Source organism: Pelodiscus sinensis, chromosome 19 (genome assembly GCF_049634645.1).
Source record: "Pelodiscus sinensis isolate JC-2024 chromosome 19, ASM4963464v1, whole genome shotgun sequence".
NCBI lineage: Eukaryota > Metazoa > Chordata > Testudines > Trionychidae > Pelodiscus > Pelodiscus sinensis.
In genome coordinates, this window is record NC_134729.1 from 27,565,224 (window position 1) to 27,587,076 (window position 21,853).

The window sequence follows — 21,853 nt, forward strand, 5'->3', positions numbered from 1 at the left end:
GCGGGGCCTCGGGCGGAAGGGGCGGGGTCAGCACTCTTCTGTGCTTCCCCACTTCCAGACCCTGATTGGTCTGGGGTGGGGGAGCGCACAAAGTCTTTACCCCCACCAGAGAGAACAGCCAGCTGTTCTGAACAGCTGGCAGTTCCGCCTAGGTGCCCTTGCCCCTGGCGGTGGGAGGAGACTTTGCTTGCTGCCACTGCTGCCTCCAGGTCAATCAAGGCCTGAGGAGGGGGAGCACGTGAAGTCTTTTGCTCCCTGCCCCCGTCCTGCAAGGGAGCGCCTCAGCTGGCAGTTGACTTTAAGTGCTGAGCCCCTTGAAGTGTGAGAGGAGACTTCACACGCTTCCCCCGCCCCCAAGCCATGATTGGCCTGGGGGTGACAGGTGGGGAGCATGTGAGGTCTCCTCCCACCCTGCGCCCGTCTTGCAAGGAGCTTGCGGTGCTTAGACCCTGCCAGGAGCCATGGCGCTTCTAAGCACTGCGCACCCCTCAGGGCAGGAGGAGACTTTCTGTGCTGCCCCCAGGGCCTGATTGGCCTGAAGGTGGGGCTGGGGGGAGAGTTTCCTCCCATTCTGCGAGGGTTGTAGCGCTTGGCTGGCTGGATCTGGCCCACCCCTGCCCTAACACAAACCCTAACTCCTAGGGATCTTTCTGTTCTTTCTCAGAGGAGTGGCCACGTTAGTCTGTATCTGCAAAAACAACAACGAGTCCTTAGAGACTAACAATTTTACTAGGGCATGAGTAAAACCCCCTTCATAAGTATTACCCATGAAAGCTTATGCCCTAATACATTGGTTAGTCTGTAAGATGCCACAGGACTCCTTGTTATTTCTGTTCTTTGTATTGTATTGCTCTTTGAGCTAGGACTTGTGCAGGGTTGGTGGAAGGAGAAAGAACTCGTGAGAGAACCATTTTACATCATCTTTCAACACAGGTCAGATGCTGCTTGGGTCAGCCACAGGAGCTGTATGTCTTTTCCCAGAGCCAGATATTGCCTGTAGCTTTATTTTTCTTAACCAAGTTACACATCAAAACCATCCTGTTGTACGTCAGCTGAAGTGTCCATTTTGCTAGTATCTTCATCTCTTAAGGCTGCTGCTTATTTTACTTGGTGTGCAGCTGATCACAGCAACAAGTGTGTCATGTAGTCTTCCGAATCATGCAATCGGAAGAGGAAACTGTTTGTGGAAATAAAACTGCATTCCAACATCTTTGAATGCTGTTCACCCTGTTGTTTTGCAAGCCTTGGGAATTATAGGGCCAAGTCTTTGGCTGGTGTTAGCTGGCAGATAGTCACTGGAGCTGTGCTGATTTACCCCAGCTGAAACGTTGACTGTAGACAACTTGTTAAGTATGCTAATGCTTCCACAATGCAAGGAGGCTCTTCTTCAAACTCTGGACCCAGGAGAAGAGAGAGTTAAAACTTTGGTTATAAATAAAAATATAAATCAGGCACACAGATGTCTAAAGAGATTGGAGGAAACCAAACTTTACTTTCCAGTCACTTGCTGTCATCCAGCCCAGGTTAGATTGATCTAAAAGTCATTGTCCTCTCTAGGGATGTTAAATATCGGTTAATTGAATAGTCGAGTAACCTCATAAATTCTTGTCGGTTAGTCGACTATTCCTTGCAGGAGGAATAACTAGGTAATTTGAACTACCGGGTCCCTGCCGCGTGTAGACACGGGCAGTTAGTCCGGACTTGTAAATTTCAAAAAATGGCGACCGGCTGGGACGATGCAAATCAAGTGCGGGATATTTAAATCCTGGGCTTGATTTGCAACTTTGAATGCCTACATTAGCCTCCCTAGTTCGAACTAGGGGGCTAGTGTAGACCTACCCTTACAAAGCCTATACCCTGAACCACCACCTGCACCTCAACTCTGTGCCCCAGGCTCAGCTCCGAGCCCCCTTGCACTCCAAATCCCTTAGCCCAAGGCCAGAGCCTTAGCCCAACCCTCTGCCCTGCCCGGACAGGGAGGGAGAAAGGGGGAGAGAGCCACAGCAGGGGTAGGTCCAGGATCCAGTGCAAGCCAGGACTGAGCTGGGCTGCTGGCCAGCCTGCTAAAAAATTACTGGCAAGGGGTGGGAGGGAAATGTGTGTCGTCTCTAGTATTAACCTAATCGCCTACGCTATTACATCCCTAATGTCTACACTACCATGTTATTTTAGGGATGTAAATAACACGCTTGGCCATGTGGATGTTCACTTTGTTGTTTCGAAATAACTCCCCAGTGTAGACACGCCCTAAGGTTTTGGGAGTCATTTCAATCTTTGCATGCCATTCCCTCTGGTAATGAGCAGATACCTATGACTGTAGCCCTTAACTACTTGCCAGCAAAAACCTTATGGGATGTCAATAAAATGGCCCATTACCCATTCCAGCATAACTGAGTGACTTGACTGGCATGGAGGCATGGTAAATGAGAGCAGAGTCAGAACAGTTAAAGGCCCCTTTCCTGTGTTTGGCAGGAGCCCAGAACCAAAGGACTGTGCATTCGATACTCACACAGGACTACACCATTCCTTTGAGACTCCAGGGTAGGAAATAGTGCGTGCGATTATTTCTCTGGAGCTGATTTCCTTCTGGAAGTGGCTGCAGAACATGAACCTGCCCTCTGCATTGTTATAGGGTTTTTTGCCTTTTTTGTATGTTACAGGAGAATGATGTGAACGCAATAGTGCATCTAAGTTGACTGGACACAGCCTCTTGTGTTTCCGCTTCATAGAAGTGAAGCATTTTGTTGCAGGATGTGGTGAGGGTATGACTCGGCTCTTGCTAACCTTAGCTACTGTCTCTCAGCATTTTGCTGTCCACGTCCCCTCTTGTTCTGACTTTCGGTATTTTTCTCTGTGTGATCAAATGCATCTGAAGCTCCTTTATTCCCCACATCCTTAGACCTTCACTGTCTGTCTGAAACTCCTCAAGCAGATATCCGTAGCTTCAGAGGTTCATGCAAACACCTCTCCGTATTGGTTTGTGCAGGAAACACACAGGCAAAAGTGGTCAAAAACTCAGACTTGCACTTGGTTTCATCTCGAAAGTGGGCCAATAAGAGCAAGGGCCACCAAGTTTGGTAGACAGCTTCCTCTTCTTACAGCAAGGTCAGGGGTTTGATTGTGCCAAGAGAACTGGAAGCCCTGGGATAAGTTGTTCATAACATGCAAATATGGCCTGAGCAAGTTGATAAGCAGCACACAAATCCTTTTTTAAATTAGCCACATACTGAAGGTAAGACTGGTGAGACGACCCATCCGTGGAGACCCTGAAGCAGAAGTTCACTGGTAATCGGGCTTCATGTCCAAACTTTAGGAAATATGGAGACTGCCCAGTGGCCACCTGGTGCATGCTCAGTTGTAAGCATGCACCAGGTGGCTAACATGGGGGCAGTGGTCACTGGGGGCAACCGTGCCACCAGGGGAGTTGCCAGCAGGGCTGGAATGCTGCCATCTTGCCTTCCAGGGCGCACCGGTAAATAGCCCCCCTCCCCCAAACCCTTCCCCCCAGCCTTTGGCTGCAGCACTGGGGGAGGGGAAGGAACAGGCCCATAGTGGCAGGGGGAGGCCTGGCGGGAGAGAGAACAGGCCTTTGGCCTCCAGCGTCCTGCACAACCACCCCACACATTGCCTAGGCCCTACCCTGAAGGACCTGGGCATTGTCAGTAAGTCTGCTGGAACGTTCCTAAAACAGCGTAGCTTAGCTTGGTACTACAGTGATGGAGTAATAATGGTGGTAATAGTAACGGCTACAACAAAGAACAGAAGCCCTCTGCTTCTTTGCCGCAGTAACTTGGCAAACGGGTATAAACCATATCTCACTTAGTGTTTTGAATACCTAGATCTGCAACACTTCATTCAGTGTCTGAGGCCGAATGAGGAGCTTCTGTGAGAACTTGACCCTCGCTCTTCTCCCTTTTACACTTCTCTTAAAGAAACCTAGGCCTAAGAGGAAAGGGTAAGAGAAACTAGGCATATTTGTCCTTCATTTCAGTTCTGTGAGTTAGAGGGGCATGCCCAGTCCTTCCCAGTAAGGAATTGAGATCAATATGCTCCTTCAGAACAAGGCTTCTTGATGAAAAAGCTGCCTATCTAATCACTGTAAATTTTTACTGTTGCAGATCAGAAGGTACTTGGCCAGCCAGAGGAACTCGGAGATACTTCTGTGAAGAGCAGAGGCCATTACAGCCCTGCTGTTGGAATCCGTCTAGCAGCTGCGTGTTGTCACTGAGGACTTGCGAAAGAGAAAGGGGAAAAAGAAGAAAAATGTCCAACCCTTTAATGCAAGTGTTCAATAAGGACAAAACCTTTCGGCCCAAACGCAAGTTTGAGCCTGGGACTCAGCGATTTGAGCTGCACAAGAAGGCTCAGGCCTCTCTCAATGCAGGGTTGGACTTGAAAGTGGCTGTTCAGCTGCCCTCTGGTGAGGAACAGAATGACTGGGTGGCGGTGCACGTGGTGGACTTCTTCAACCGCATCAATCTGATCTACGGCACCATCAGTGACTACTGCACGGAACAGTCCTGCCCCATCATGTCTGGGGGGCCCAAGTACGAGTACAGGTGGCAGGACGAGCACAAGTACCGGAAACCCACTGCCCTCTCTGCGCCCAAGTACATGAACCTCTTGATGGACTGGATTGAAGTGCAGATCAACAATGAGGACATCTTTCCCACCAACATTGGTACGTTCAATTCTGATCTGTGGGGAAATTAATGGGACGGACACAAGATAGACTGAATTAAATCCAGGCAAAGGTGCATATTCATTGGTTGACGTAATCCATTAAAACAACTAATTAGAGCCCTTACACTGCATTTAGAACATCTTTTTGCTTTGTAGGTGGGTTTGCTGTAATTGAGGCTCTATGAAATCCACGGTCCATTTTGGTCAGTTTCACAGTCGTAGGATTTTTAAAATGATAAACGTCATGATTGTAGATATTAAATCTGAAATGTCGTGGTGGTGTAATTGCAGGGTATTGCTGCCGTTATTTCTGTGCAGCTGCTGGCAGCAGCGTTGCCTTCAAAGCAGGGCAGCGGGAGAGCAGCGGCCGCTGGGCAGGAATGCAGCTCTGAAGGCTGAGCTGCCACCAGCAACAGCAGCACAGAAGGAAGGATGGCCTGGTATGGAATTGCCACCCTTACTTCTGCCTGCAGCGCTCAGCTCTTAGCCAGCAGCTGCAACTCTGATCACCCAGCTCTGAAAGCAGCAGTACAGAAATAAGGGTGACATAAGAATGTCCAGACTGTATCAGACCAAAGGTCTATCTAGCCCAGTTCCCTGTCTTGTAACAGTGTCCAATGCCAGGTACGCCAGAGGGAATCAACAGAACAGGTAGTCATTAAGTGATCCCTCTCCTGTCGCCCGTTCCCAGCTTCTGACAAACAGAGGCTAGGGACACCATCCCTGCCCTAACAGCCATTGATGGATTTATCCTCCACGAATTTATCTAGCTCTTTTTGAACCCTGTTTTAGTGTTGTTCTTCACAACATCTTCTAGCAAGGAGTTCCACAGGTTGGCTGTGCGCTGTGTGAAGAAATACTTCCTTTTGTTTTAAACCTGCTGCCTATTCATTTCATGTGATGGCTCATGGTTCTTGTGTTATGGGAAAGAGTTAATAACTCTTCTTTCGTCCCTTTTTCCACACCAGTCCTGATTTTATAGACCTCTATTCTATCCCACTTTAGTCATTTATTTTCCAAGCTGAAAAGTCCCAGTCTTATTAATCTCTCCTCATATGGCAGCCATTCCATACCCTGAATCATTTTTGTTGCCCTTTTCTGAACTTTTTCCAATGCCAAGATATTTTTTTTAGATGTGGTGACCACATCTTTACGCGATATTCAAGATATGGGAGTACCATCGATTTATACAGAAGCAATATGATATTCTCTATCGTTTTCAATAAGATATACTCTATCCTGATTAAATGCATCCTAGAATACTCAAGGAACTGATAAAGGAGATATCTGAGCCTTTAGCTATCATCTTTGAAAAATCATGGCAGTCGGGAGAGATTCCAGAAGACCGGAAAAGGGCAAATATAGTGCCCATCTATAAAAAGGCAAATAAGAACAACCAGGAAAGATAATGGAGCAAGTAGTTAAGGAATTCATCTGCAGACATCTGGAAGAGAATAAGGTGATTTGTAAAGAACAAATCACACCAAACCAATCCGATAGCTTTCTTTGATAGGATAACAAGTCTTGTGGATAAGGGAGAAGTTTAGGTCTACCTAGACTTTAGTAAGGCATTTGATACAGTCGCGCATGATCTTCTTATCAATAAACTAGGCAAATACAACTTAGATGGGTTTACTGTGAGGTGGCTACATAACTGGCTGGATAACCATTCTCAGAGAGTCGTTATTAACGGTTGACTGTCATGCTGGAAAGGCATAACAAGTCGGGTTCCTCAGGGGTCTGTTTTAGGACCGGTTCTGTTCAATAGCTTCATCAGCGATTCAGATGATGGCATAGAGAGGATGCTTATTAAGTTTGCAGGTGATACCAAGCTGGGAGGGGTCGTAGCTGCCTTGGAGGATAGGGTCATCATTCAAAATGATCTGGACAAATTGGAGAAATGGTCTGAGGTAAATAGGATGAAGTTTAATAAGGACAAATGCAAAGTGCTCCACTTAGGAAGGAACAATCGGTTTCACACATACAGAATGGGAAGTGACCGTCTAGGAAGGAATACTGCAGAAAGGAGTCTAGGGGTCAAAGTGGACCACAAGCTGAATATGAGTCAACAGTGTGACACTGTTGCAAAAAAAAAAAAAGCAAACGTGATTCTGGGATGCAGTAACATGAGTCTTGTGAGCAAGACACGAGAAGTCATTCTTCCGCTCTACTCTGCGCTGGTTAGGCCTCAGTTGGAGTATTGTGTCCCGTTCTGGGCATAACATTTCAGGAAAGATGTGGAGAAATTGGAGAAGGTCCAGAGAAGAGCAATAAAAATAATTCAAGGTCTAGAAAACATGAGCTATGAGGCAAAACTGAAGGAATTGGGCATGGTTAGTTTGGAAAAGAGAAGACTGAAAGGGGACATGAGAGCGGTTTTCAGGTATCTAAAAGGGTGTCACAGGGAGGAGGGGGAAAATTGTTCTCCTTGGCCTCTGAGGACAGGACAAGAAGCAATGGGCCTAACCTGCAGCAAGGGAAGTTTAGGTTGGACATTAGGAAAAATTTCCTTTCTGTCAGAGTGGTTAAACACTGGAATAAATTGCCCAGGGAGGTTGTGAAATCTCCATCAATGGAGATTTTTAAGAGCAGGCTGGACAGACATATGTCAGGGATGATCTAGATGGTGCTTGGTCCTGTTGTGAAGGCAGGGGACTGGACTTGATGACCTCTTCCAGTGCTAGTGTTCTATGATTCTATGCTTCTTTTTTAATGATTCCTAACATTCTGTTTGCTTTTTTGACTGCTGCTGCCCACTGAGTGGATTTGTCAGAGAATTATCCAGTGACTCCAAGATCTGTCTCTTGAGTGGTAAAAGCTACTTTAGTCTCCATTTTATATGTATAATTGAGATTGTTTTCCAATATGCATTACTTTGCATTATCAACATTAACATTCATCTGCCATTTTGTTGTTCTGTTACCTAGTTTGTGAGATCCTTTTGAAGCTCTTCACAATCTGCTTTGGATGTAACTATCTTGAGCAGTTTTGTATTATCTGCAGATTTTGCTACCCTACTGTTTATCCCTCTCTCTAGATTATTTATAAATATATTGACTAGAATTGGTCCCAGAATGGATCCCTGTGCGACAATGCTAGTTATTTCGCTCCATTCTGAAAACTGTCCATTTGTTCCTACCCTTTGTTTCCTAATAAGAAGCAATGGGCTTAAACTGCAGCGAGGGAGGTTTAGGTTGGACATTAGGAAAAACTTCCTAACTGTCAGGGTGATTAAACACTGGAATAAATTGCCTCAGGAGGTTGTGGAATCTCCATCTCTGGAGATATTGAAGAGCGGGTTAGATAGACATATATAAGGGATGGTCTAGACTGGGGCTACTCAACTTTGGAAGCCCCAGGGGCCACAATGATACTCATAGCACATGCCAAGGGCCGCAACTTGAGTATGATTGCATATATATGAATATGAAAATATATTCAAATAGCTTATTGCACACTGACAGGCATGAATACAAAGATTAAGGCAAGACTACACAACATGCAGGCGCCACATAAGTCAGTTCTGCTGTTATTAATAAACTGCAACATTTTCCTGATTTCCACCCATGTGACAGCACTTTTAATGAGCAATAACAGTCCAGGAATTTAGCTAATAAAATGCATCTCAACAGAAGACCGTTATATTGACTGCTTTTTTGTTTTGGTTTCACAGCAGTCCGGGAACTTTACTAAAACACACATCAATCCAAACTGCACCGTGGGCTGCAAACAAATGGGCCGCATGTGGCCCACAGGCTGCGTGTTGAGTAGCCCTGGTTTAGACGATGCTTAGTCCTGTCATGAGGGCTGGGGACTTACTGGGTTCGATGACCTCTCAAGGTCTCTTCCAGTTCTAGTACAGGCAGTCCCCGGGTTACGTACAAGATAGGGACTGTAGGTTTGTTCTTAAGTTGAATTTGTATGTAAGTCGGAACTGGTACATATTGTAGGGGAAACTCTAGCCAAACATTTCTCCAGAGCTCAGTTTTATTCTCCCACACCTCACTTCCCTCAGTCCTTTATTCTCAAGCTGAGGTGTCTGCTGAGAAAAGCCGCTCCACGTCTCCCTGGTCTGCTGGGGGGGGAGGGCGCTAGCTTCGCGTCTCCCTGGTCTGCTGGGGGGAAGCAGCTAGTGCGGGGTTACCTCATCCCGTTTGTAAGTAGGGATCCGATGTAAGTCGGATCCATGTAACCCAGGGACTGCCTGTATTCTGTAATTCCATGATCTTTTAACTAGTTATCAGTCCACGACGGATCTTCCCTCTTATCCCCTGACAGCTTACGTTACTTAAGGCTTTTATGGGGGACCTTGTCAAAGGCTTTCTGGAAATCTAAGTGCACTCTGTCCACTGAATCACCCTGTCCACATGCTTGTTGACCCCCCTCAAAGAATAATAGTCGTTTAGTGAGGTATGATTTCCCTTTACAGAAACCATGTTGACTTTCTCCAGCAAATTATAGTCATCTCTGTCTGAAAATTCTCTTCTTTACTACAGTTTCAGCCAATTTACCCGGTACTGAAGTCAGACTTACCACCACCCTTTTTAAAAATTGGCATCACGTTACTTATCTTCCAGTCGTTTGGTACAGAAGCTGATTTAAAGGGTAGGTTACAAACCACAGTTAATAGTTCTGCAGTTTCCCATTTGAGTTCTTTCAGAACTCTTGGGTGACCTCTGTCTGGTCCTGGCTACTTGTTACTGTATAGTTTATCAATTTGTTCCAAAACCTCTCTTAATGAGACCTCAGCCTGGGACAGTTCCTCAGATTTCTCACCTAAAAAGAATGGCTCAGGTTTGGGAATGTCCCTCACCTCCTCAACTGTGAAAACTGATGCAAAGATTTCATTTAGTTTCTCTGCAATGACTTTATTGTCCGTGAGAGTCCTTTACCACAGGGGTGGGGAACCTATGGCCCGGGGGCCGATGCAGCTTTCAGCTTGTCTGGATCCAGCCCCTGAGGCTCAGCCCTTCCCTGCTCCCCCCCAGGGGCACATTAGTGAGAAGTTTGGTTGCTTCTCACTTATGCATGTCCCCCAACTGTGTTTTCTGTGGGTCAGCAGCCCCCCACCAGCATGATCTGTCCTGTCCTGCTGACATATTTTGTACCCTCGTATAACTGTATCCCATCGATTAACCTCGTTCCACCAAGTTTCTGTGATGCCTGTTATATCAACATCGTCCTTTAATACGAGGCACTCTAGTTCACCCATGTATTATTTAGACTTAGCATGCGTATGTCAGCACGTTAAACACTTATTTCTAGTTAGCTGTCGGCCATTACATGATGTGACTGAATAGGACTCTTTTTCTTTGGCTGTTTCTCATCAGATCTTATCTGTATTTTATCATCTTCCATCTTCTCTTTACTAGGACATAGAACAGGGCTGGGCGAAATAGGTCCCTAGGGGTAAATTAGAGCCAAATAACAGCACAGAACACTGAGAGCCAGGCCTGGTGGCTGCAAACAGACTTTATGGACCCCCGGGAAACTTGGCCACACCCATGGCAAATAGACACCCAGCTAATTAAATCCTGCCGGACCAGGGATATTGCTCGACTAGAGAGGTTCAACACGCAACTTATTGCTAAAAGCTTATTCTGCGGCTTGTGTAGTAGGGGCTTGGATGAAGGTTCTTGGTTTGCTCCCTCGAGATCAACGTCCGTGAATGGGACTTATTGCTCTTGGCTAATCTTACTCGTGAGTGCTCTTGGATACCTTACTAGCTTATAGCTTCTCCTCCTCTGTCCTCCACGTCGTGACCTTCCCCTCTCCTGTCCCCCATGCTGCAGTGATCCAGGCTTGCCTGCCACACTTCAGGGCTGTGTAGAAGCACAGAATGTGGTGTAGCATCGCCCGAGTGGAGCAGACCAGGCTGATGAGCATGCCTTGACCATGGTCTGTGAATGACACTTGCTTCTGGCTGCAGCTCAGGGTGTTGAGTCCAATCCAAGCCAGGCTTGGGGCTTGCTCACCTGCGGGATTCTTCTCTCTTCTCCTGGACAGTGCAGCAGCTGAGATGGTTTTGACACCAGACCCAGAGCTCTGGGATTGGTCATGCAGGGAGTGGTCAGCATAGGGCCTCCAGCCTGGTGGCCAGGGGAGGGCTGGCCTGCACCCGATGTCTCCCCCACCTGGAAGACTCCCACCTGCTGCAATCATGGCAGGCTGGACCCTCACCTGCTGTGGCTGAGGTAGCCCAGACCCTCCCTCGACTCCCTTCCCTCTCCCCCCGCCATGATCTAAGCACCCACCCCACTGCTGCAGCCAGGTCCAGGAGACCCCCCCCCTGCATCCCACCTCAGATGCCACACACCCCCAGACAGATCCCTTGCACCCCAACCCCCACCCTAGCCCAGAGTCCCTCATCCCCAGCCCCGTGCTACAGTGGAGACTTGCTCAGCGTGTGATGCGGGGTCAGCCTGCTGCCGCTCTGAGTGACCCCGGTGATCTTTCAGGCACACCCTTACAGCAGCTCCATTCGGCGCGGGGACCGTCTGGGCGCTGCGAGGTCTGTGTTGGAGGGAGTGAGCGGCAGAGGTCTGAGAAAGGGGATGTTGCACAAGGAGGGAGAAATCCGAGTTCCATGCTCCTTTGTCTCGGAGCCTGATTTCATAAGGCAGCCTGTGCCCCCTGCCCAGGCACACTGGAGATGGTCACAGCTCTGCCAAATGAAATAGAACCGGGTGACAACTGCTGGGGTGTTTGGGGGAGGGGAGAAGGAGCTGATTGTCCACTTGAGATCCCCCAGGATCCCAGCCACTCCTGCCCCACTGCTTGGTGTGTATCAAGAATGCCAAGATCTTCATGCTCACCCACGCCCTGGTGAACAGGCGCATTCTGATTGTGTCCACCATTCCCAGAGCCCGTCTGCACACACACAAAGCACTGCGCTCTGGTGACACGGGGGGAGAGAATAAGGCAGTAAATCATCCCTTCTATGGGAACCTGCAGCAGGGTATGGATCCATTGCACAAATCCTCTTTGTGTCTTCATCTGGGTAACCAGAAGACGTTCTGGGGTGTGGCCCCTTTATTCGGGGTTCTCCAGCAAGAGCCTCTGATGTGATTGAGTGATTCATTTGGGGTCAGAGGGAAACTTGTGTAATCAAAGGAGTTTTCTCTCTCGTTTTAAGCTTGTCATACCAGCTTCGCTAACTTAACACTGACCGAAAATTATTTTCATGCAGAGCCTTTGCAGGCAGGGGAGAAAGGGTATTCAACGAATACCCTTCACCTTTTCCCTTCTCCTCGTATGTAGAGAAGCAATTTCTGTAGACTTTATCTCAAGTCTTCTTGTAATTACTGGAAAGACCAAACTCTGCTGCATTGCAGATTGCAAATGTAGCAGTTCTAATGAAAAACACAAACAAAATGTTGAATGTGAAAAGGAGCCAATAAATGACTGTGTGGTAGTATCTTTAATTTTAACTCCCTTAACCAAAGGATTCCTCAGATTGAATACAGGATATGTGGAAAGCACTCCTCCCACAAGGCAAGCACTTCGAGAGGAACATGGCAGTGTAGGCTCTTGCATAATTTTTTGTAGAAATGTCTAAACAGGAAGTGAAAGAAACCATCAAATTGAAAGTGGTTCTAGTAATCTCTAGGCACTGCTCCTGTTCGTATTTGGATCTCTCACACAATAGCACCAGTGCCCAGTAGCTCCAGAAATATTAACTCTGGAAAAACTGGTCCAAAATCTAGAGAGGAGGGAATGCAGTCCGGGAATTGCAGGAGGAACGTTCTTGCATCACTTCAGTGTACACTGGGCTGTGTCTTTGCCCAACCCAGCAGTGACCTGCTGTCTTCCTCATGCAGAGAAAGTGCTTTTCAGCTGATAGCGTCAGTAAATGGTGACGTTTGTGTGTCTCCTTGCAGGTACTCCGTTCCCCAAGAACTTCCTTCAGGTCGTGAAGAAGATTCTGTCCAGGCTCTTCCGAGTCTTTGTTCACGTCTACATCCACCACTTCGACAGGATCACCCATATGGGGTCCGAGGCCCACGTGAACACCTGCTACAAGCACTTCTACTACTTTGTCAAAGAGTTCAACCTAATAGACACCAAGGAGTTGGAACCTCTGGTGAGTGAGCTTGGCTGGATTGTAGCTATGAATGGCCACAGGCTGGTGGGTCTCAGACGGACTCCGGGATCTGTGAGTCGCAAAATTAAACACTGGCCTCTGAGAGGTTCGAGCACTGACGACGGTGATGTCCCTATTCCATCCCCCTCCCTTTACAGCAGGGGAGGGGAACCTAAGGCCCGGGGGCCGAATGTGGCATCTGACTTGCCTAGATCTGGCCCCCCAACACTCAGGGCTCCCCTCCAGCATTGGGGAGCCTGTGCTGGCGCTCCAGCCCCCCCCCTTCTCCTGCCACTCCACCGCAGGGCTGGATCACAGAAAATCTACTAACCTTGCCCCCCCCCAAGCTCTGGCATGGGAGGGAAATATGGGGAGGGTCTTTCTGCTTCAGTCAGAGGCCACATCAGTGATGCCCCCGACTGATTTTCTGTGGGTCAGCAGCCCTGACCCAGATAAGGTTCCCAGCCCTGTTCCACAGCTCAGAAACCTGTTCTGACCCTGCCCTCTTTCATTCTGGCCCTGATCCCATGGAGCCCCTGGCAGCCGAGCAGGGCCATAACACGGGGCCTGGTAGCTTCCTTGTGCTTCAGGCTGCCATCGTATCCCTCCCCCTCTCCCCTCCTGCCCCCACTGCTCCTGCTGTCTGCTCAGTGGCTGAGTGACACGCATCTGCCGTTCCTCCCCTGCGTGCTGCACACCCCTGCTGGCAAAGTTTCCGTTGAGGTTCCAGGCTCTCTGCTGCTTTATCACCGTACAGCCAGCACATTGCTGCATGTGGCACAGAAAGGCAGTGAGGCAGGACGCGGGTCACGGAGTCAAGGGCCCTTCCCAGTGGTCACTGACTTGAGGTGTGGTCCCTCCTCCTCTGTCACCTCCCTGTCGTGTATTTCCCCTTCTGTAAACATGAGCCCAGCATGGCTCACCCACCTCCTAGAGAGCACGGAGATACAAAGTGCCACAGAAGTGCTAGTCTTTGCATTAGTATGGCATGGGGATGTTAAGTTTCGATTAATCAGCTAATCAGCAATCGATGGAATTTCCATCAACTACTCGATTCGTCGATAAGGGGGGCGCTCGCTATCCCGCTGTACCCCGGCCTTTGGCAGCTCTTGTACATTTCAAAGGGAGAGGCGCAGCGAGCGGGGACTGCTTTGGTCCACACTCACGCCGTTTCCTCAGCTGCACCTCTGCCTCCCCTACCCCCCCAGCACCAGCTCCTGCTCCTCCTCCCATGGTGCCCCGATACAGAGGCAGCAAGGGGGGGAAGCAGCTAGTCGAGCAGTGACTCGACTACCCGATAAGCCTAGGCCTATCAGGTACTTCAACTAGTTGCCTACATCCCTGGTTGGAATGGTGGGTGCTGGTTATTCCCTAGCTGTCAGCAGCCAAACACCGTTCAGTCTGATGGAGCAGGTGGTGAGGTCTCCTGCCTGTCCGTGAACATGGGGCAGCGGGTAAAGGTGACACAGAATTTCTGCCTGATGTGGGTGTTCAGACTGAAGCCTGTTTTTTTAAATGAATGATGCTCTGGAATCAACGTTCCCAACTTTGAGACTTTCCTACTGAAACGTGTCTTGCCTGGGAATTGTCCTTATCACTCACGTTCCTTTCCTGTGTGTGTCCTTTGACAGAAGGAAATGACCTCCCGGATGTGCCACTGAGTCCCGACCCTGCTGCCCTCTCACCGGACCATGGACTGCTGAACGCCACCCCTGCAGCAGAGATGCCGCTCACGGGACGATCAAAGACATTTCATAGGAAGATATTTTTATGGAGCTTTCCATTGAACATGGAGACTGCCGAAATATTTTTTTACAAGTGCCTTAGATAACTAGTTTTATGGTAATGTCTGTAACTGCTTGCCGGTAGAGGGAAATGTATCGTTCTTAGTCGGGTTCTTTTAGAGGGCAAATGAAATCATTATGACCCAAACCACCTGATGATTCATCTCACTCGCCGCCTTCTCTGGTGGCCCTAACTAAGCCGAGTCAGGCAGTAGACTTTGCTGCTTCGAGTGTTTAAGACGGACTTGCTTTCAGCATAGCTGGGGGGGAGTTGGTCTTGGCTGTGCTGTGCTCTGAGGGCCCAGGACTGCGGGGAAGTAACACCCCCCTGCCAGAAGGTAGGATAGGAAGTGGCTTGTTAGGGCCTCATGGCGGGACATTGCAGAATGTGCAGCTCTTCCACTAGCCGAGAATTAACTCGCACTGAAATGTGCATGTAGCCTCGGCTCCTCGCACATCTCTGGCTCTGGCTCTGGCTCTGGCTCTGGCTCTGGCTCTGGCTCTGGCTCTGGCTCTGGCTCTGGCTCTGGCTGTCTTTCACCCCCGGCTTAGGCCTGTCCTTCTAAAAGTGCCTTCGGTTCCTTTCTCCTTTCGCTGGTGGGGAAATGGGCGCCGAGCTCCCTTTCGTTCCTCTGCTAATCTGAGGGCTTTGCTCACAGCCACTGGCTCCTAGGAGAATACTGCAGGCTCCACCTTTCAGAGCACATCGAGTCGGAGCAGCAGTGCTGAAGCAGGCTGCTCTCTATGGTGGGGCACTAACAGAGCGGGACAGATTTCACCTGCCTTTCCTCTGACCTCCACTTCCAGCTGTAGCTTCTGTTGGGCAAAGGCTGAGGGGGAAGAGGAAGTTGAAATACTTCCGCTTCTCCTGCTGAAAGGAGATGTGAGGAGCAGGGAAGGCAGCTGGGCAGAAGTTTGCTGCGTCTTTTCCAGGGACACCGACATTTGCTGCTTAGGCAACTTTCTTGGAGTCCAAAGTCTAGACTTAATCTGATTGGAGTGGGACAAATGGAGGCCACCTTTTCCTGTAACGAGGCCTTGGGACCCAAAGTGCACTTCTCCATCTTGATCCCAGCAAAGGCGGCCATAGGGTCAGTACTGGAGAGGCCTCGTCTTGGAGGAGTGACTGCAAAACGCCTCTCCCTTGTCTGCTGCAGAGCTGCAGGGCATGTGTTTCTGGCCTGCGCAGGTAGCCCTCTGTCCATTTCAGTTTGAGTATGGGAGAAGAGCTGAATTCAGCCACTCCAGAGATCAGATCACTTGTTTAGCACCCACACACCCTGTCCCCAGACAAACCTTCATGCCAGTGAAGTCGTGCTGGCCCGCTTGGCGCTTGCTTTAATGCCCATGTCCTGTGCCTGCTGCCTTCTCTTCCTGAGCACCAGTTCCCATCCCTTTCCTTCCTGCCATCTACCTTCGTAGACAGCCGTCCGCTGGCCTGCGTCCGTCCTGGGGCGTTTCACTTGAGCCTGGACCGTCCCACTGCAGAGGCTGAAGAACATTGACTTCTCTGTGTGATGGGGGAGGGACATGGCTTTGAGGGGAAGGCGGGAGGGGATGCGAAAATAAATGTTTTTGTGAGCAGTAACCGAGCTGCCCCCACTGGCCACTTTCCTCTCCGGACGCAGTCCTGTGGTCTGAGTCTCTGTACGTCCGGGAGTCTCTGCTCTGCCTGGTTACAGATACCGCTGTCAGTCTTTGAAACGGCCAATAAATGATGGTGTATTTATGTGCTGTGCTGATTGCCAACAGCTTCCCCCCAGTAGCCGTTCTTTGTACAGACCATCCCAAAAGTTTTGTATGAAGAAATAATCTTGAAAGGTCGCCATAGCGAGCGCACTGCAGCTGGGGGCCACTTGCCAAGGCCTCAGTCTCTTCTTGGCCCTGTGTCCTCGTTCATGTATTTCCTCTCCCGGCCTCCCCTGTGCTATTATCCCTGTTACATCGATGGGCAGATGAGGTTAAATGACTTGCCCACGGTCACATAAGAAATTCTGTGTTGGAGGTGGGAATCAAGCACAGGTCTTGAAAGTACTGCCTAATGCCCTAACCACTGAGCCATCCTTCCTGTGGTACGAGAGTCCTGCAAAAATGTGTGGCCCAAACTAACACCCAGGGCTGCCTTGTCAACCTGCCAGGAGCCTGAGGGGCCACACCCAACCCATACTGCTGTCTGTCACACGCTCCTGGCGTACATGGATGCCTAGAGACCACACCGGGTCAGCAGTGTGATCCTGCAGCAGTCAAAGAAAAAAGTCAACACAACTCAGGCAGGCCTTTGGATTGTCCCTAGCACCTGCTCCCACCCACTCCCAGCTTCTGGCATTTGGGGCCTGGCTTTTCAGAGGACCCACAAGGCCAGTTAGTCAGTCGGAGCTGTGAAAAATCAGGGATTTGATTCCCATACCGGCCTGAGCGCCTTCGTCAGTGCGCATGGGCGTTGGCCACCGCGGAGGTGGCAGACCCGAGGCAGCGGGGCTGCAGGAGTCTGGTGGAGGCAGGCACGCTGGGAGTGGGGCGAGCGGGATCCTGGTCCCTGCACAGGCGGCCAGAGACGGCTGCTCTGCAGTTAAGACAGGCGGGCACCTGGGACTCATTAAGAGCCGGCCTGCAGTAGCAGGCTAATGGGACCCCTGCAGCCAGTTCAGGTAGGCTGGGCCACTCTGAAAGGCTTCCCCTCAGACGGGGAGGGGGACGGAGAGGAGGGGAGGAAGTGCGGAGTGGAAGGGCACTGAAGGCTGGAGCCTGGGAGCGGTGGGGGAAGTGGCCCAGGGAGAGGCTGCTGTTCTGTGGGGAAGCCCACTTCCCTAGGCCGGGGGGCACCACTGGGGAAAAGGGGAGTCTAGGACCCCAGAAGGGTTTTTCCCCTAGTGAAGGTGGCTCGTTAGGTGGGGCCCTCACCCCTGGGAGAAGCGAGAGGTGGGGGGGGAGGGGAGTCCCTGTGAGCCTCTGAGGGGCACACACACTCCACCAGGAAGCGCAGGCCCTGGGGCATGACCGGAGCCTGGCCACATTCAATATTTAGTCAGCTGGCGGGGTGGTGCTGGAGGAAGAGGCTGGCTCTGTCACCGGGCTCTGACCACATCCTGCGGGCCCCCGCCCAGGCCTGGCTCTTGGAAATTGAAATTGGGCTGTAGAGAGGAGTTGCCCTGCGGGGGGGGGGGGCACAGAGATGCTCTTGGGGCTGAACTGGATGTTCCGCTGGAGTCACATGTCGTCTCTACGCGACCTTTCCCCGAAGGTCTCCCAAGCCTAACGCCTGCTTGGATGGCGTGGATTGCGGATGCTTGTGGCTGTGGGTTGCCACTAGAGGGTGCTGCTTTCCCGCAGTGGGACGTGAGCTGTCTAAGCTCAGCAGGCCCACGGACCGGGACATGCCTGGGTCAGTGCGGCTCAAGACACACAGCGATGGCTGTAAAGGCGACCTGGCGCTGCCCCCCGCGTGATCCGTTTTCTGCATACGCTGAATGCCCGTTAGCGGACGTGAGATGCGTTCAGCAGAGGCCGGATTCTGCACTAACGTAGCCGTTCCCGTTCCCTGCATGTTTACACTCCCACAGATGCCGACTGCTCCGATTCCCCCTCGCTCTCTTCCCCAGCTGTCTTCGGTGGATCTTTACTACAGTCGTTGCAAAGCACAGTCAGCAGAACTCCGTCCTGTGGGGCCGGCCGGCCAAGCTGTGCCTATGAAAACAGCTTTATAAGCCTCCGAGCCTCCTCGCTCACACATTTAGGAGAATTATAGCTGGCGTCTGTCAGCCAGGTATTTGCGGTCGGTGAGGTTACTTGCTGGGTAGGCCCAGTGCCCTGCCAAGCGTAGCCCGTCGCAGGGTTTGACTGCGTCACAGCCAGGCCTTACGTTCAAAGGGAGACGGTTTTGTAAAGTCACTTGGCTGAGGGTGATGGCACATGGCAGGGCGAGGGCAGGTATTGCAGCTCATCATCTGTAACGTTGGTCCCCACGAGACACGTGGTCCTGCTGCTGAGGACTGAGCCGTGCACGGTGCTAAAAGTGGGGACCGAGGAAACCGGCCACCAGCGCAGCACCAGCGGCTGTAGTATCCGAGCACTGCGGATCCGTTTCGCAACCCCTTCTCCAGACGGGTGCCTTCTAGCCCTGCTGCTGGAGGCTCTCAGAGCTGCTGAGTGTCTGTAGCCCCTGAACTTCAGCTAGACTCGTGTGTCTGAACGCCAAGTCCTGAGTGGCTGACTACAGCCGGCCCAGAGTCAAAGCCCTCCAGCACTCACTGCGCTTGGGGTAATTTGTAATGGTCCCCTCCCTTAGCACGAGGTTTCAAAGCTCCTAGGTGCTAAGCGCCACTGGAAAAGCTATTTGGAATGACAGAGGCTTATCAGCAACTGGCTGGCGCTGGAGAATCTGTAATGTAGTTTTTAGCCCAGCATACGAAGGGGGACCCAGTCTCAGATTGGATCTAGCGGAGCCGGATGGCTGGGCCCTGCTGTGGTTTTTTGCATGACTTGGATCATGAACTTGTAAGGACACGGTCTCTCTTTGGCCTGTGTTTGTACAGCATCTGGCCCGTAGGGTCCTGGTCTGGGATGGAGCAGTGTAAGTGGTATGATAATACAAATCACTAATAATAATGCTTAGGGCCCTGCCAAATTCATGCTCCGTTTTGGTCAATTTCACTGTCCTAGGATTTTAAAAATGATAAACGTCGCGATTGTAGATTTAAATCTGAAGTGGCGTGGTGGCGTAATTGCAGGGTATTGCGGCTGCCTTCAGAGCTGGAGAGCAGCGGCTGCTGGACAGGAATGGAGCTGTGAAGGCGGAGCTGCCGCTGGCCTGGGATGGCCACCCTGACTTCTGCACTGCTCCTGGCGGGCGGGGCGCTGCCTTCCGGGCGGGGCACCCAGCCGGCATAACGGTCGCTGCTCTCCAGTTGCCCAGCTTGGAAGCCAGCACAGAAGTAGAGGTGGCAATACTGTGACCCCCTCCCCAATAACCTTGTGATCCCCCTGCAGCTCCCGTTTGGGTCAGGGCCCCAGTGCGAGAAATGCTGCTCTCTCGTGAAATCTGTAGGGTCCAAGCACACCCACGGCCAGATTTCACGGGAGGATGCACCCTGGTCTGTGGTGCGTTTTGCACGGCTGTGACTATGGTAGGGCCTTACTAATGCTGCTGCGGGGTGAGGCGGAGGCTGCTTCCTGGCAGCGGGGTAAAGCCGAGGAGGAGCGCAGCGGATACAGGAGTGAGAGGCCCTGAGTCCTCCCGGGGGCGGGGGAGGGACTGGCTGTTTCTATCAAGCAAATAAAAATAAGCCAGCTCCCAGGGTTCCTCTGTTGCTGGGGCAGGGGCAGTGGTGGGACTCAGTGAGCATGTAGGTCCATTAACAGTTGTTGGAAGGAAACCTTGACCCCCCCCAGCAAGGTCTCCTGGTGGCGGCGCCCACAGACATGGGACCCCCAGCGCGGAGTCTCACGTTGCCCTGCTGTGGTCAGGGGCGGGGGGGGGGGGGAACGGATCCACACAGAGCTTCCCTCCAGCCGGGCGTAGAAATCCTCCTCTAGGGCAGCCCGGCCCCACCCTCTGAGCAGCCACCAGCCGCCTCGCTCGCTGTTCTTGCAAGCCCAGCAGCAGCTCGTTTCACATTTACGGCGCGTCCTGTGGGCAGTTCCTAGAGTCCGGCCCAGCTCCTCATCCCACTGACGTGCAAGAGAAACCAGGTCGCGGCGAAGCCTGTCGTTATTAGTCATTGCGATAGCTCCCGCGGGGCCCAGCCCCCTTCGTGCTAGGCTCGGTACAGACCCAGAACGAACCCTTCTGCCCACAGACCCTGTCTCTCCGTATGAGGCCTTGCAGGCTCGCAGCCTGCTTTACAGCGGAGATGGCAGCTTCCTTGCAGATACAGAAACTGAAGTAGTGGGGAAGCTCAGGTGATTCACCCAAGGCCACAAAGTGAATCAGTGGCAGAGACAGGAACAGCCCCTTTCCCCCCCCCAAGGTCCTGGCTCTGAATTCGGCTTCCTTGCCTACTGGCACCGGGGGTGGCGTTGAAGGGCTGTGCGAGGCAGCACTCCAGGGTGGAGAGGGTTTGCGCCACATCCCCCTTCTGGAGCAGTGTCAGCAACCCGCTGGTCACTGCGATGCTGACCTGAAACAGCAAGTAGCCAGCTGGCTTGGGGGTTGATTTATTGAGGGGCTTACCTGTCCCTCTATTTCGGGGGCCTCTGGCAGGCGAGGTGCGGTGGGGGCTGGCCTGGCCACTTGGCATGCTCCCTCCGCTCCCATGTATGGCGAGCCCAGGCTGCCAGCCTGTGACTCCAGCCAATCGGAGCCTTCGTCCCCGGCTCTGGTTCTGAGAAACGGCGAGGGAGCGTAGCGAGTTCTGCGAAAGAAATGGAGCAGGATGGGCTGCGCTTTGGCCAGTTGGGAGAGGTCACCCGGGGTGAGCGTTTCACCGGCTGATCGCTGTCAGGCGGGGGCTGTGCTCTGCAAGCGGGAGTGGGGGACGCCTATTCCCAGCACAGCCACTGACTCACTAGCAGCTCTGTGCCTCAGTTTCCCCACCTGTAAAATCGAGCTAACAGCAGCACCAGTGGATATTCTTTCCATCCATGTGCGGAATACATTTTATTTACACCAAGGCATGGGCAGGTGTGCACCACCGGTAGAAACGCAAGCCATGGGGGCCACTGCTTGGCAGAGGTGCTAAGGTTTGAGGAGAGGTGAGCAGCCCCCCACCCTGTGTGCAGCTACTATTTCCCACGTGGCAGCGCTCCGGATGGAAGGGGCAGACGGCTGGAACAAGCGGCTGAGTGTGAACCCGTGTCCCGGAAAGGGTGTTGGCAGCAGAACTTTTGCCAGTGTCACCTGGAGGCAGGTAAAGGGGCAGGCACCCAAAGGAATCTCCAGGCACTTGGGGCTGATTTCCCCCATTACACGTTAACTTCCCCCTGCGCTGCCGCCTCCCGAGCTGAGCAAACGGACCCCAGCCCCTCCGTCCCTGCCGCCTTTTCCCTCCTTCGCCTCCCTCCTCAGCCTGCGCTGCTCCGGGCCGGGGATTTCACCTGTTTCTTCCAAGAGAACATTGCCAAAATGTGACGGGCCCTTCCCCCTCCCACAGCTCTCGCCTGTGCCCTGAGCCAGCCACAGGAGTCCTGGGGAGTCGGCTCCTTTCACCCCTCCTCGCGCCCCACAGATCCCATCTCCTCACGCCCCACAGATCCCATCTCCTCGCGCCCCACAGATCCCATCTCCTCGCGCCCCGCAGATCCCGTCTCCTTGTGCCCCACAGATCCCATCTCCTCGCGCCCCACAGATCCCGTCTCCTCGCGCCCC

The 21,853-nt window shown here is 51.8% G+C and overlaps 1 protein-coding gene across 4 annotated transcripts in view; it reads left to right on the top strand.

The window, feature by feature from the left end:
- Window positions 1-16,279, top strand: part of MOB3A (MOB kinase activator 3A) — a 33,426-nt gene extending 17,147 nt beyond the window's left edge. For 3 of the 4 annotated variants that reach the window (XM_075903224.1, XM_075903222.1, XM_075903223.1), the window contains exons 2-4: window positions 4,119-4,681; window positions 12,564-12,766; window positions 14,398-16,279. In XM_075903224.1, the coding sequence (XP_075759339.1) occupies window positions 4,264-4,681; window positions 12,564-12,766; window positions 14,398-14,427 (651 nt within the window). In that variant the 5' untranslated portion in view covers window positions 4,119-4,263 and the 3' untranslated portion in view covers window positions 14,428-16,279. Of the gene's footprint in view, window positions 1-3,839; window positions 3,956-4,118; window positions 4,682-12,563; window positions 12,767-14,397 lie in introns of all 4 variants that reach the window. The other variant, XM_075903221.1, reaches the window with a different exon arrangement.
- Window positions 16,280-21,853: the final 5,574 nt, after the last annotated feature.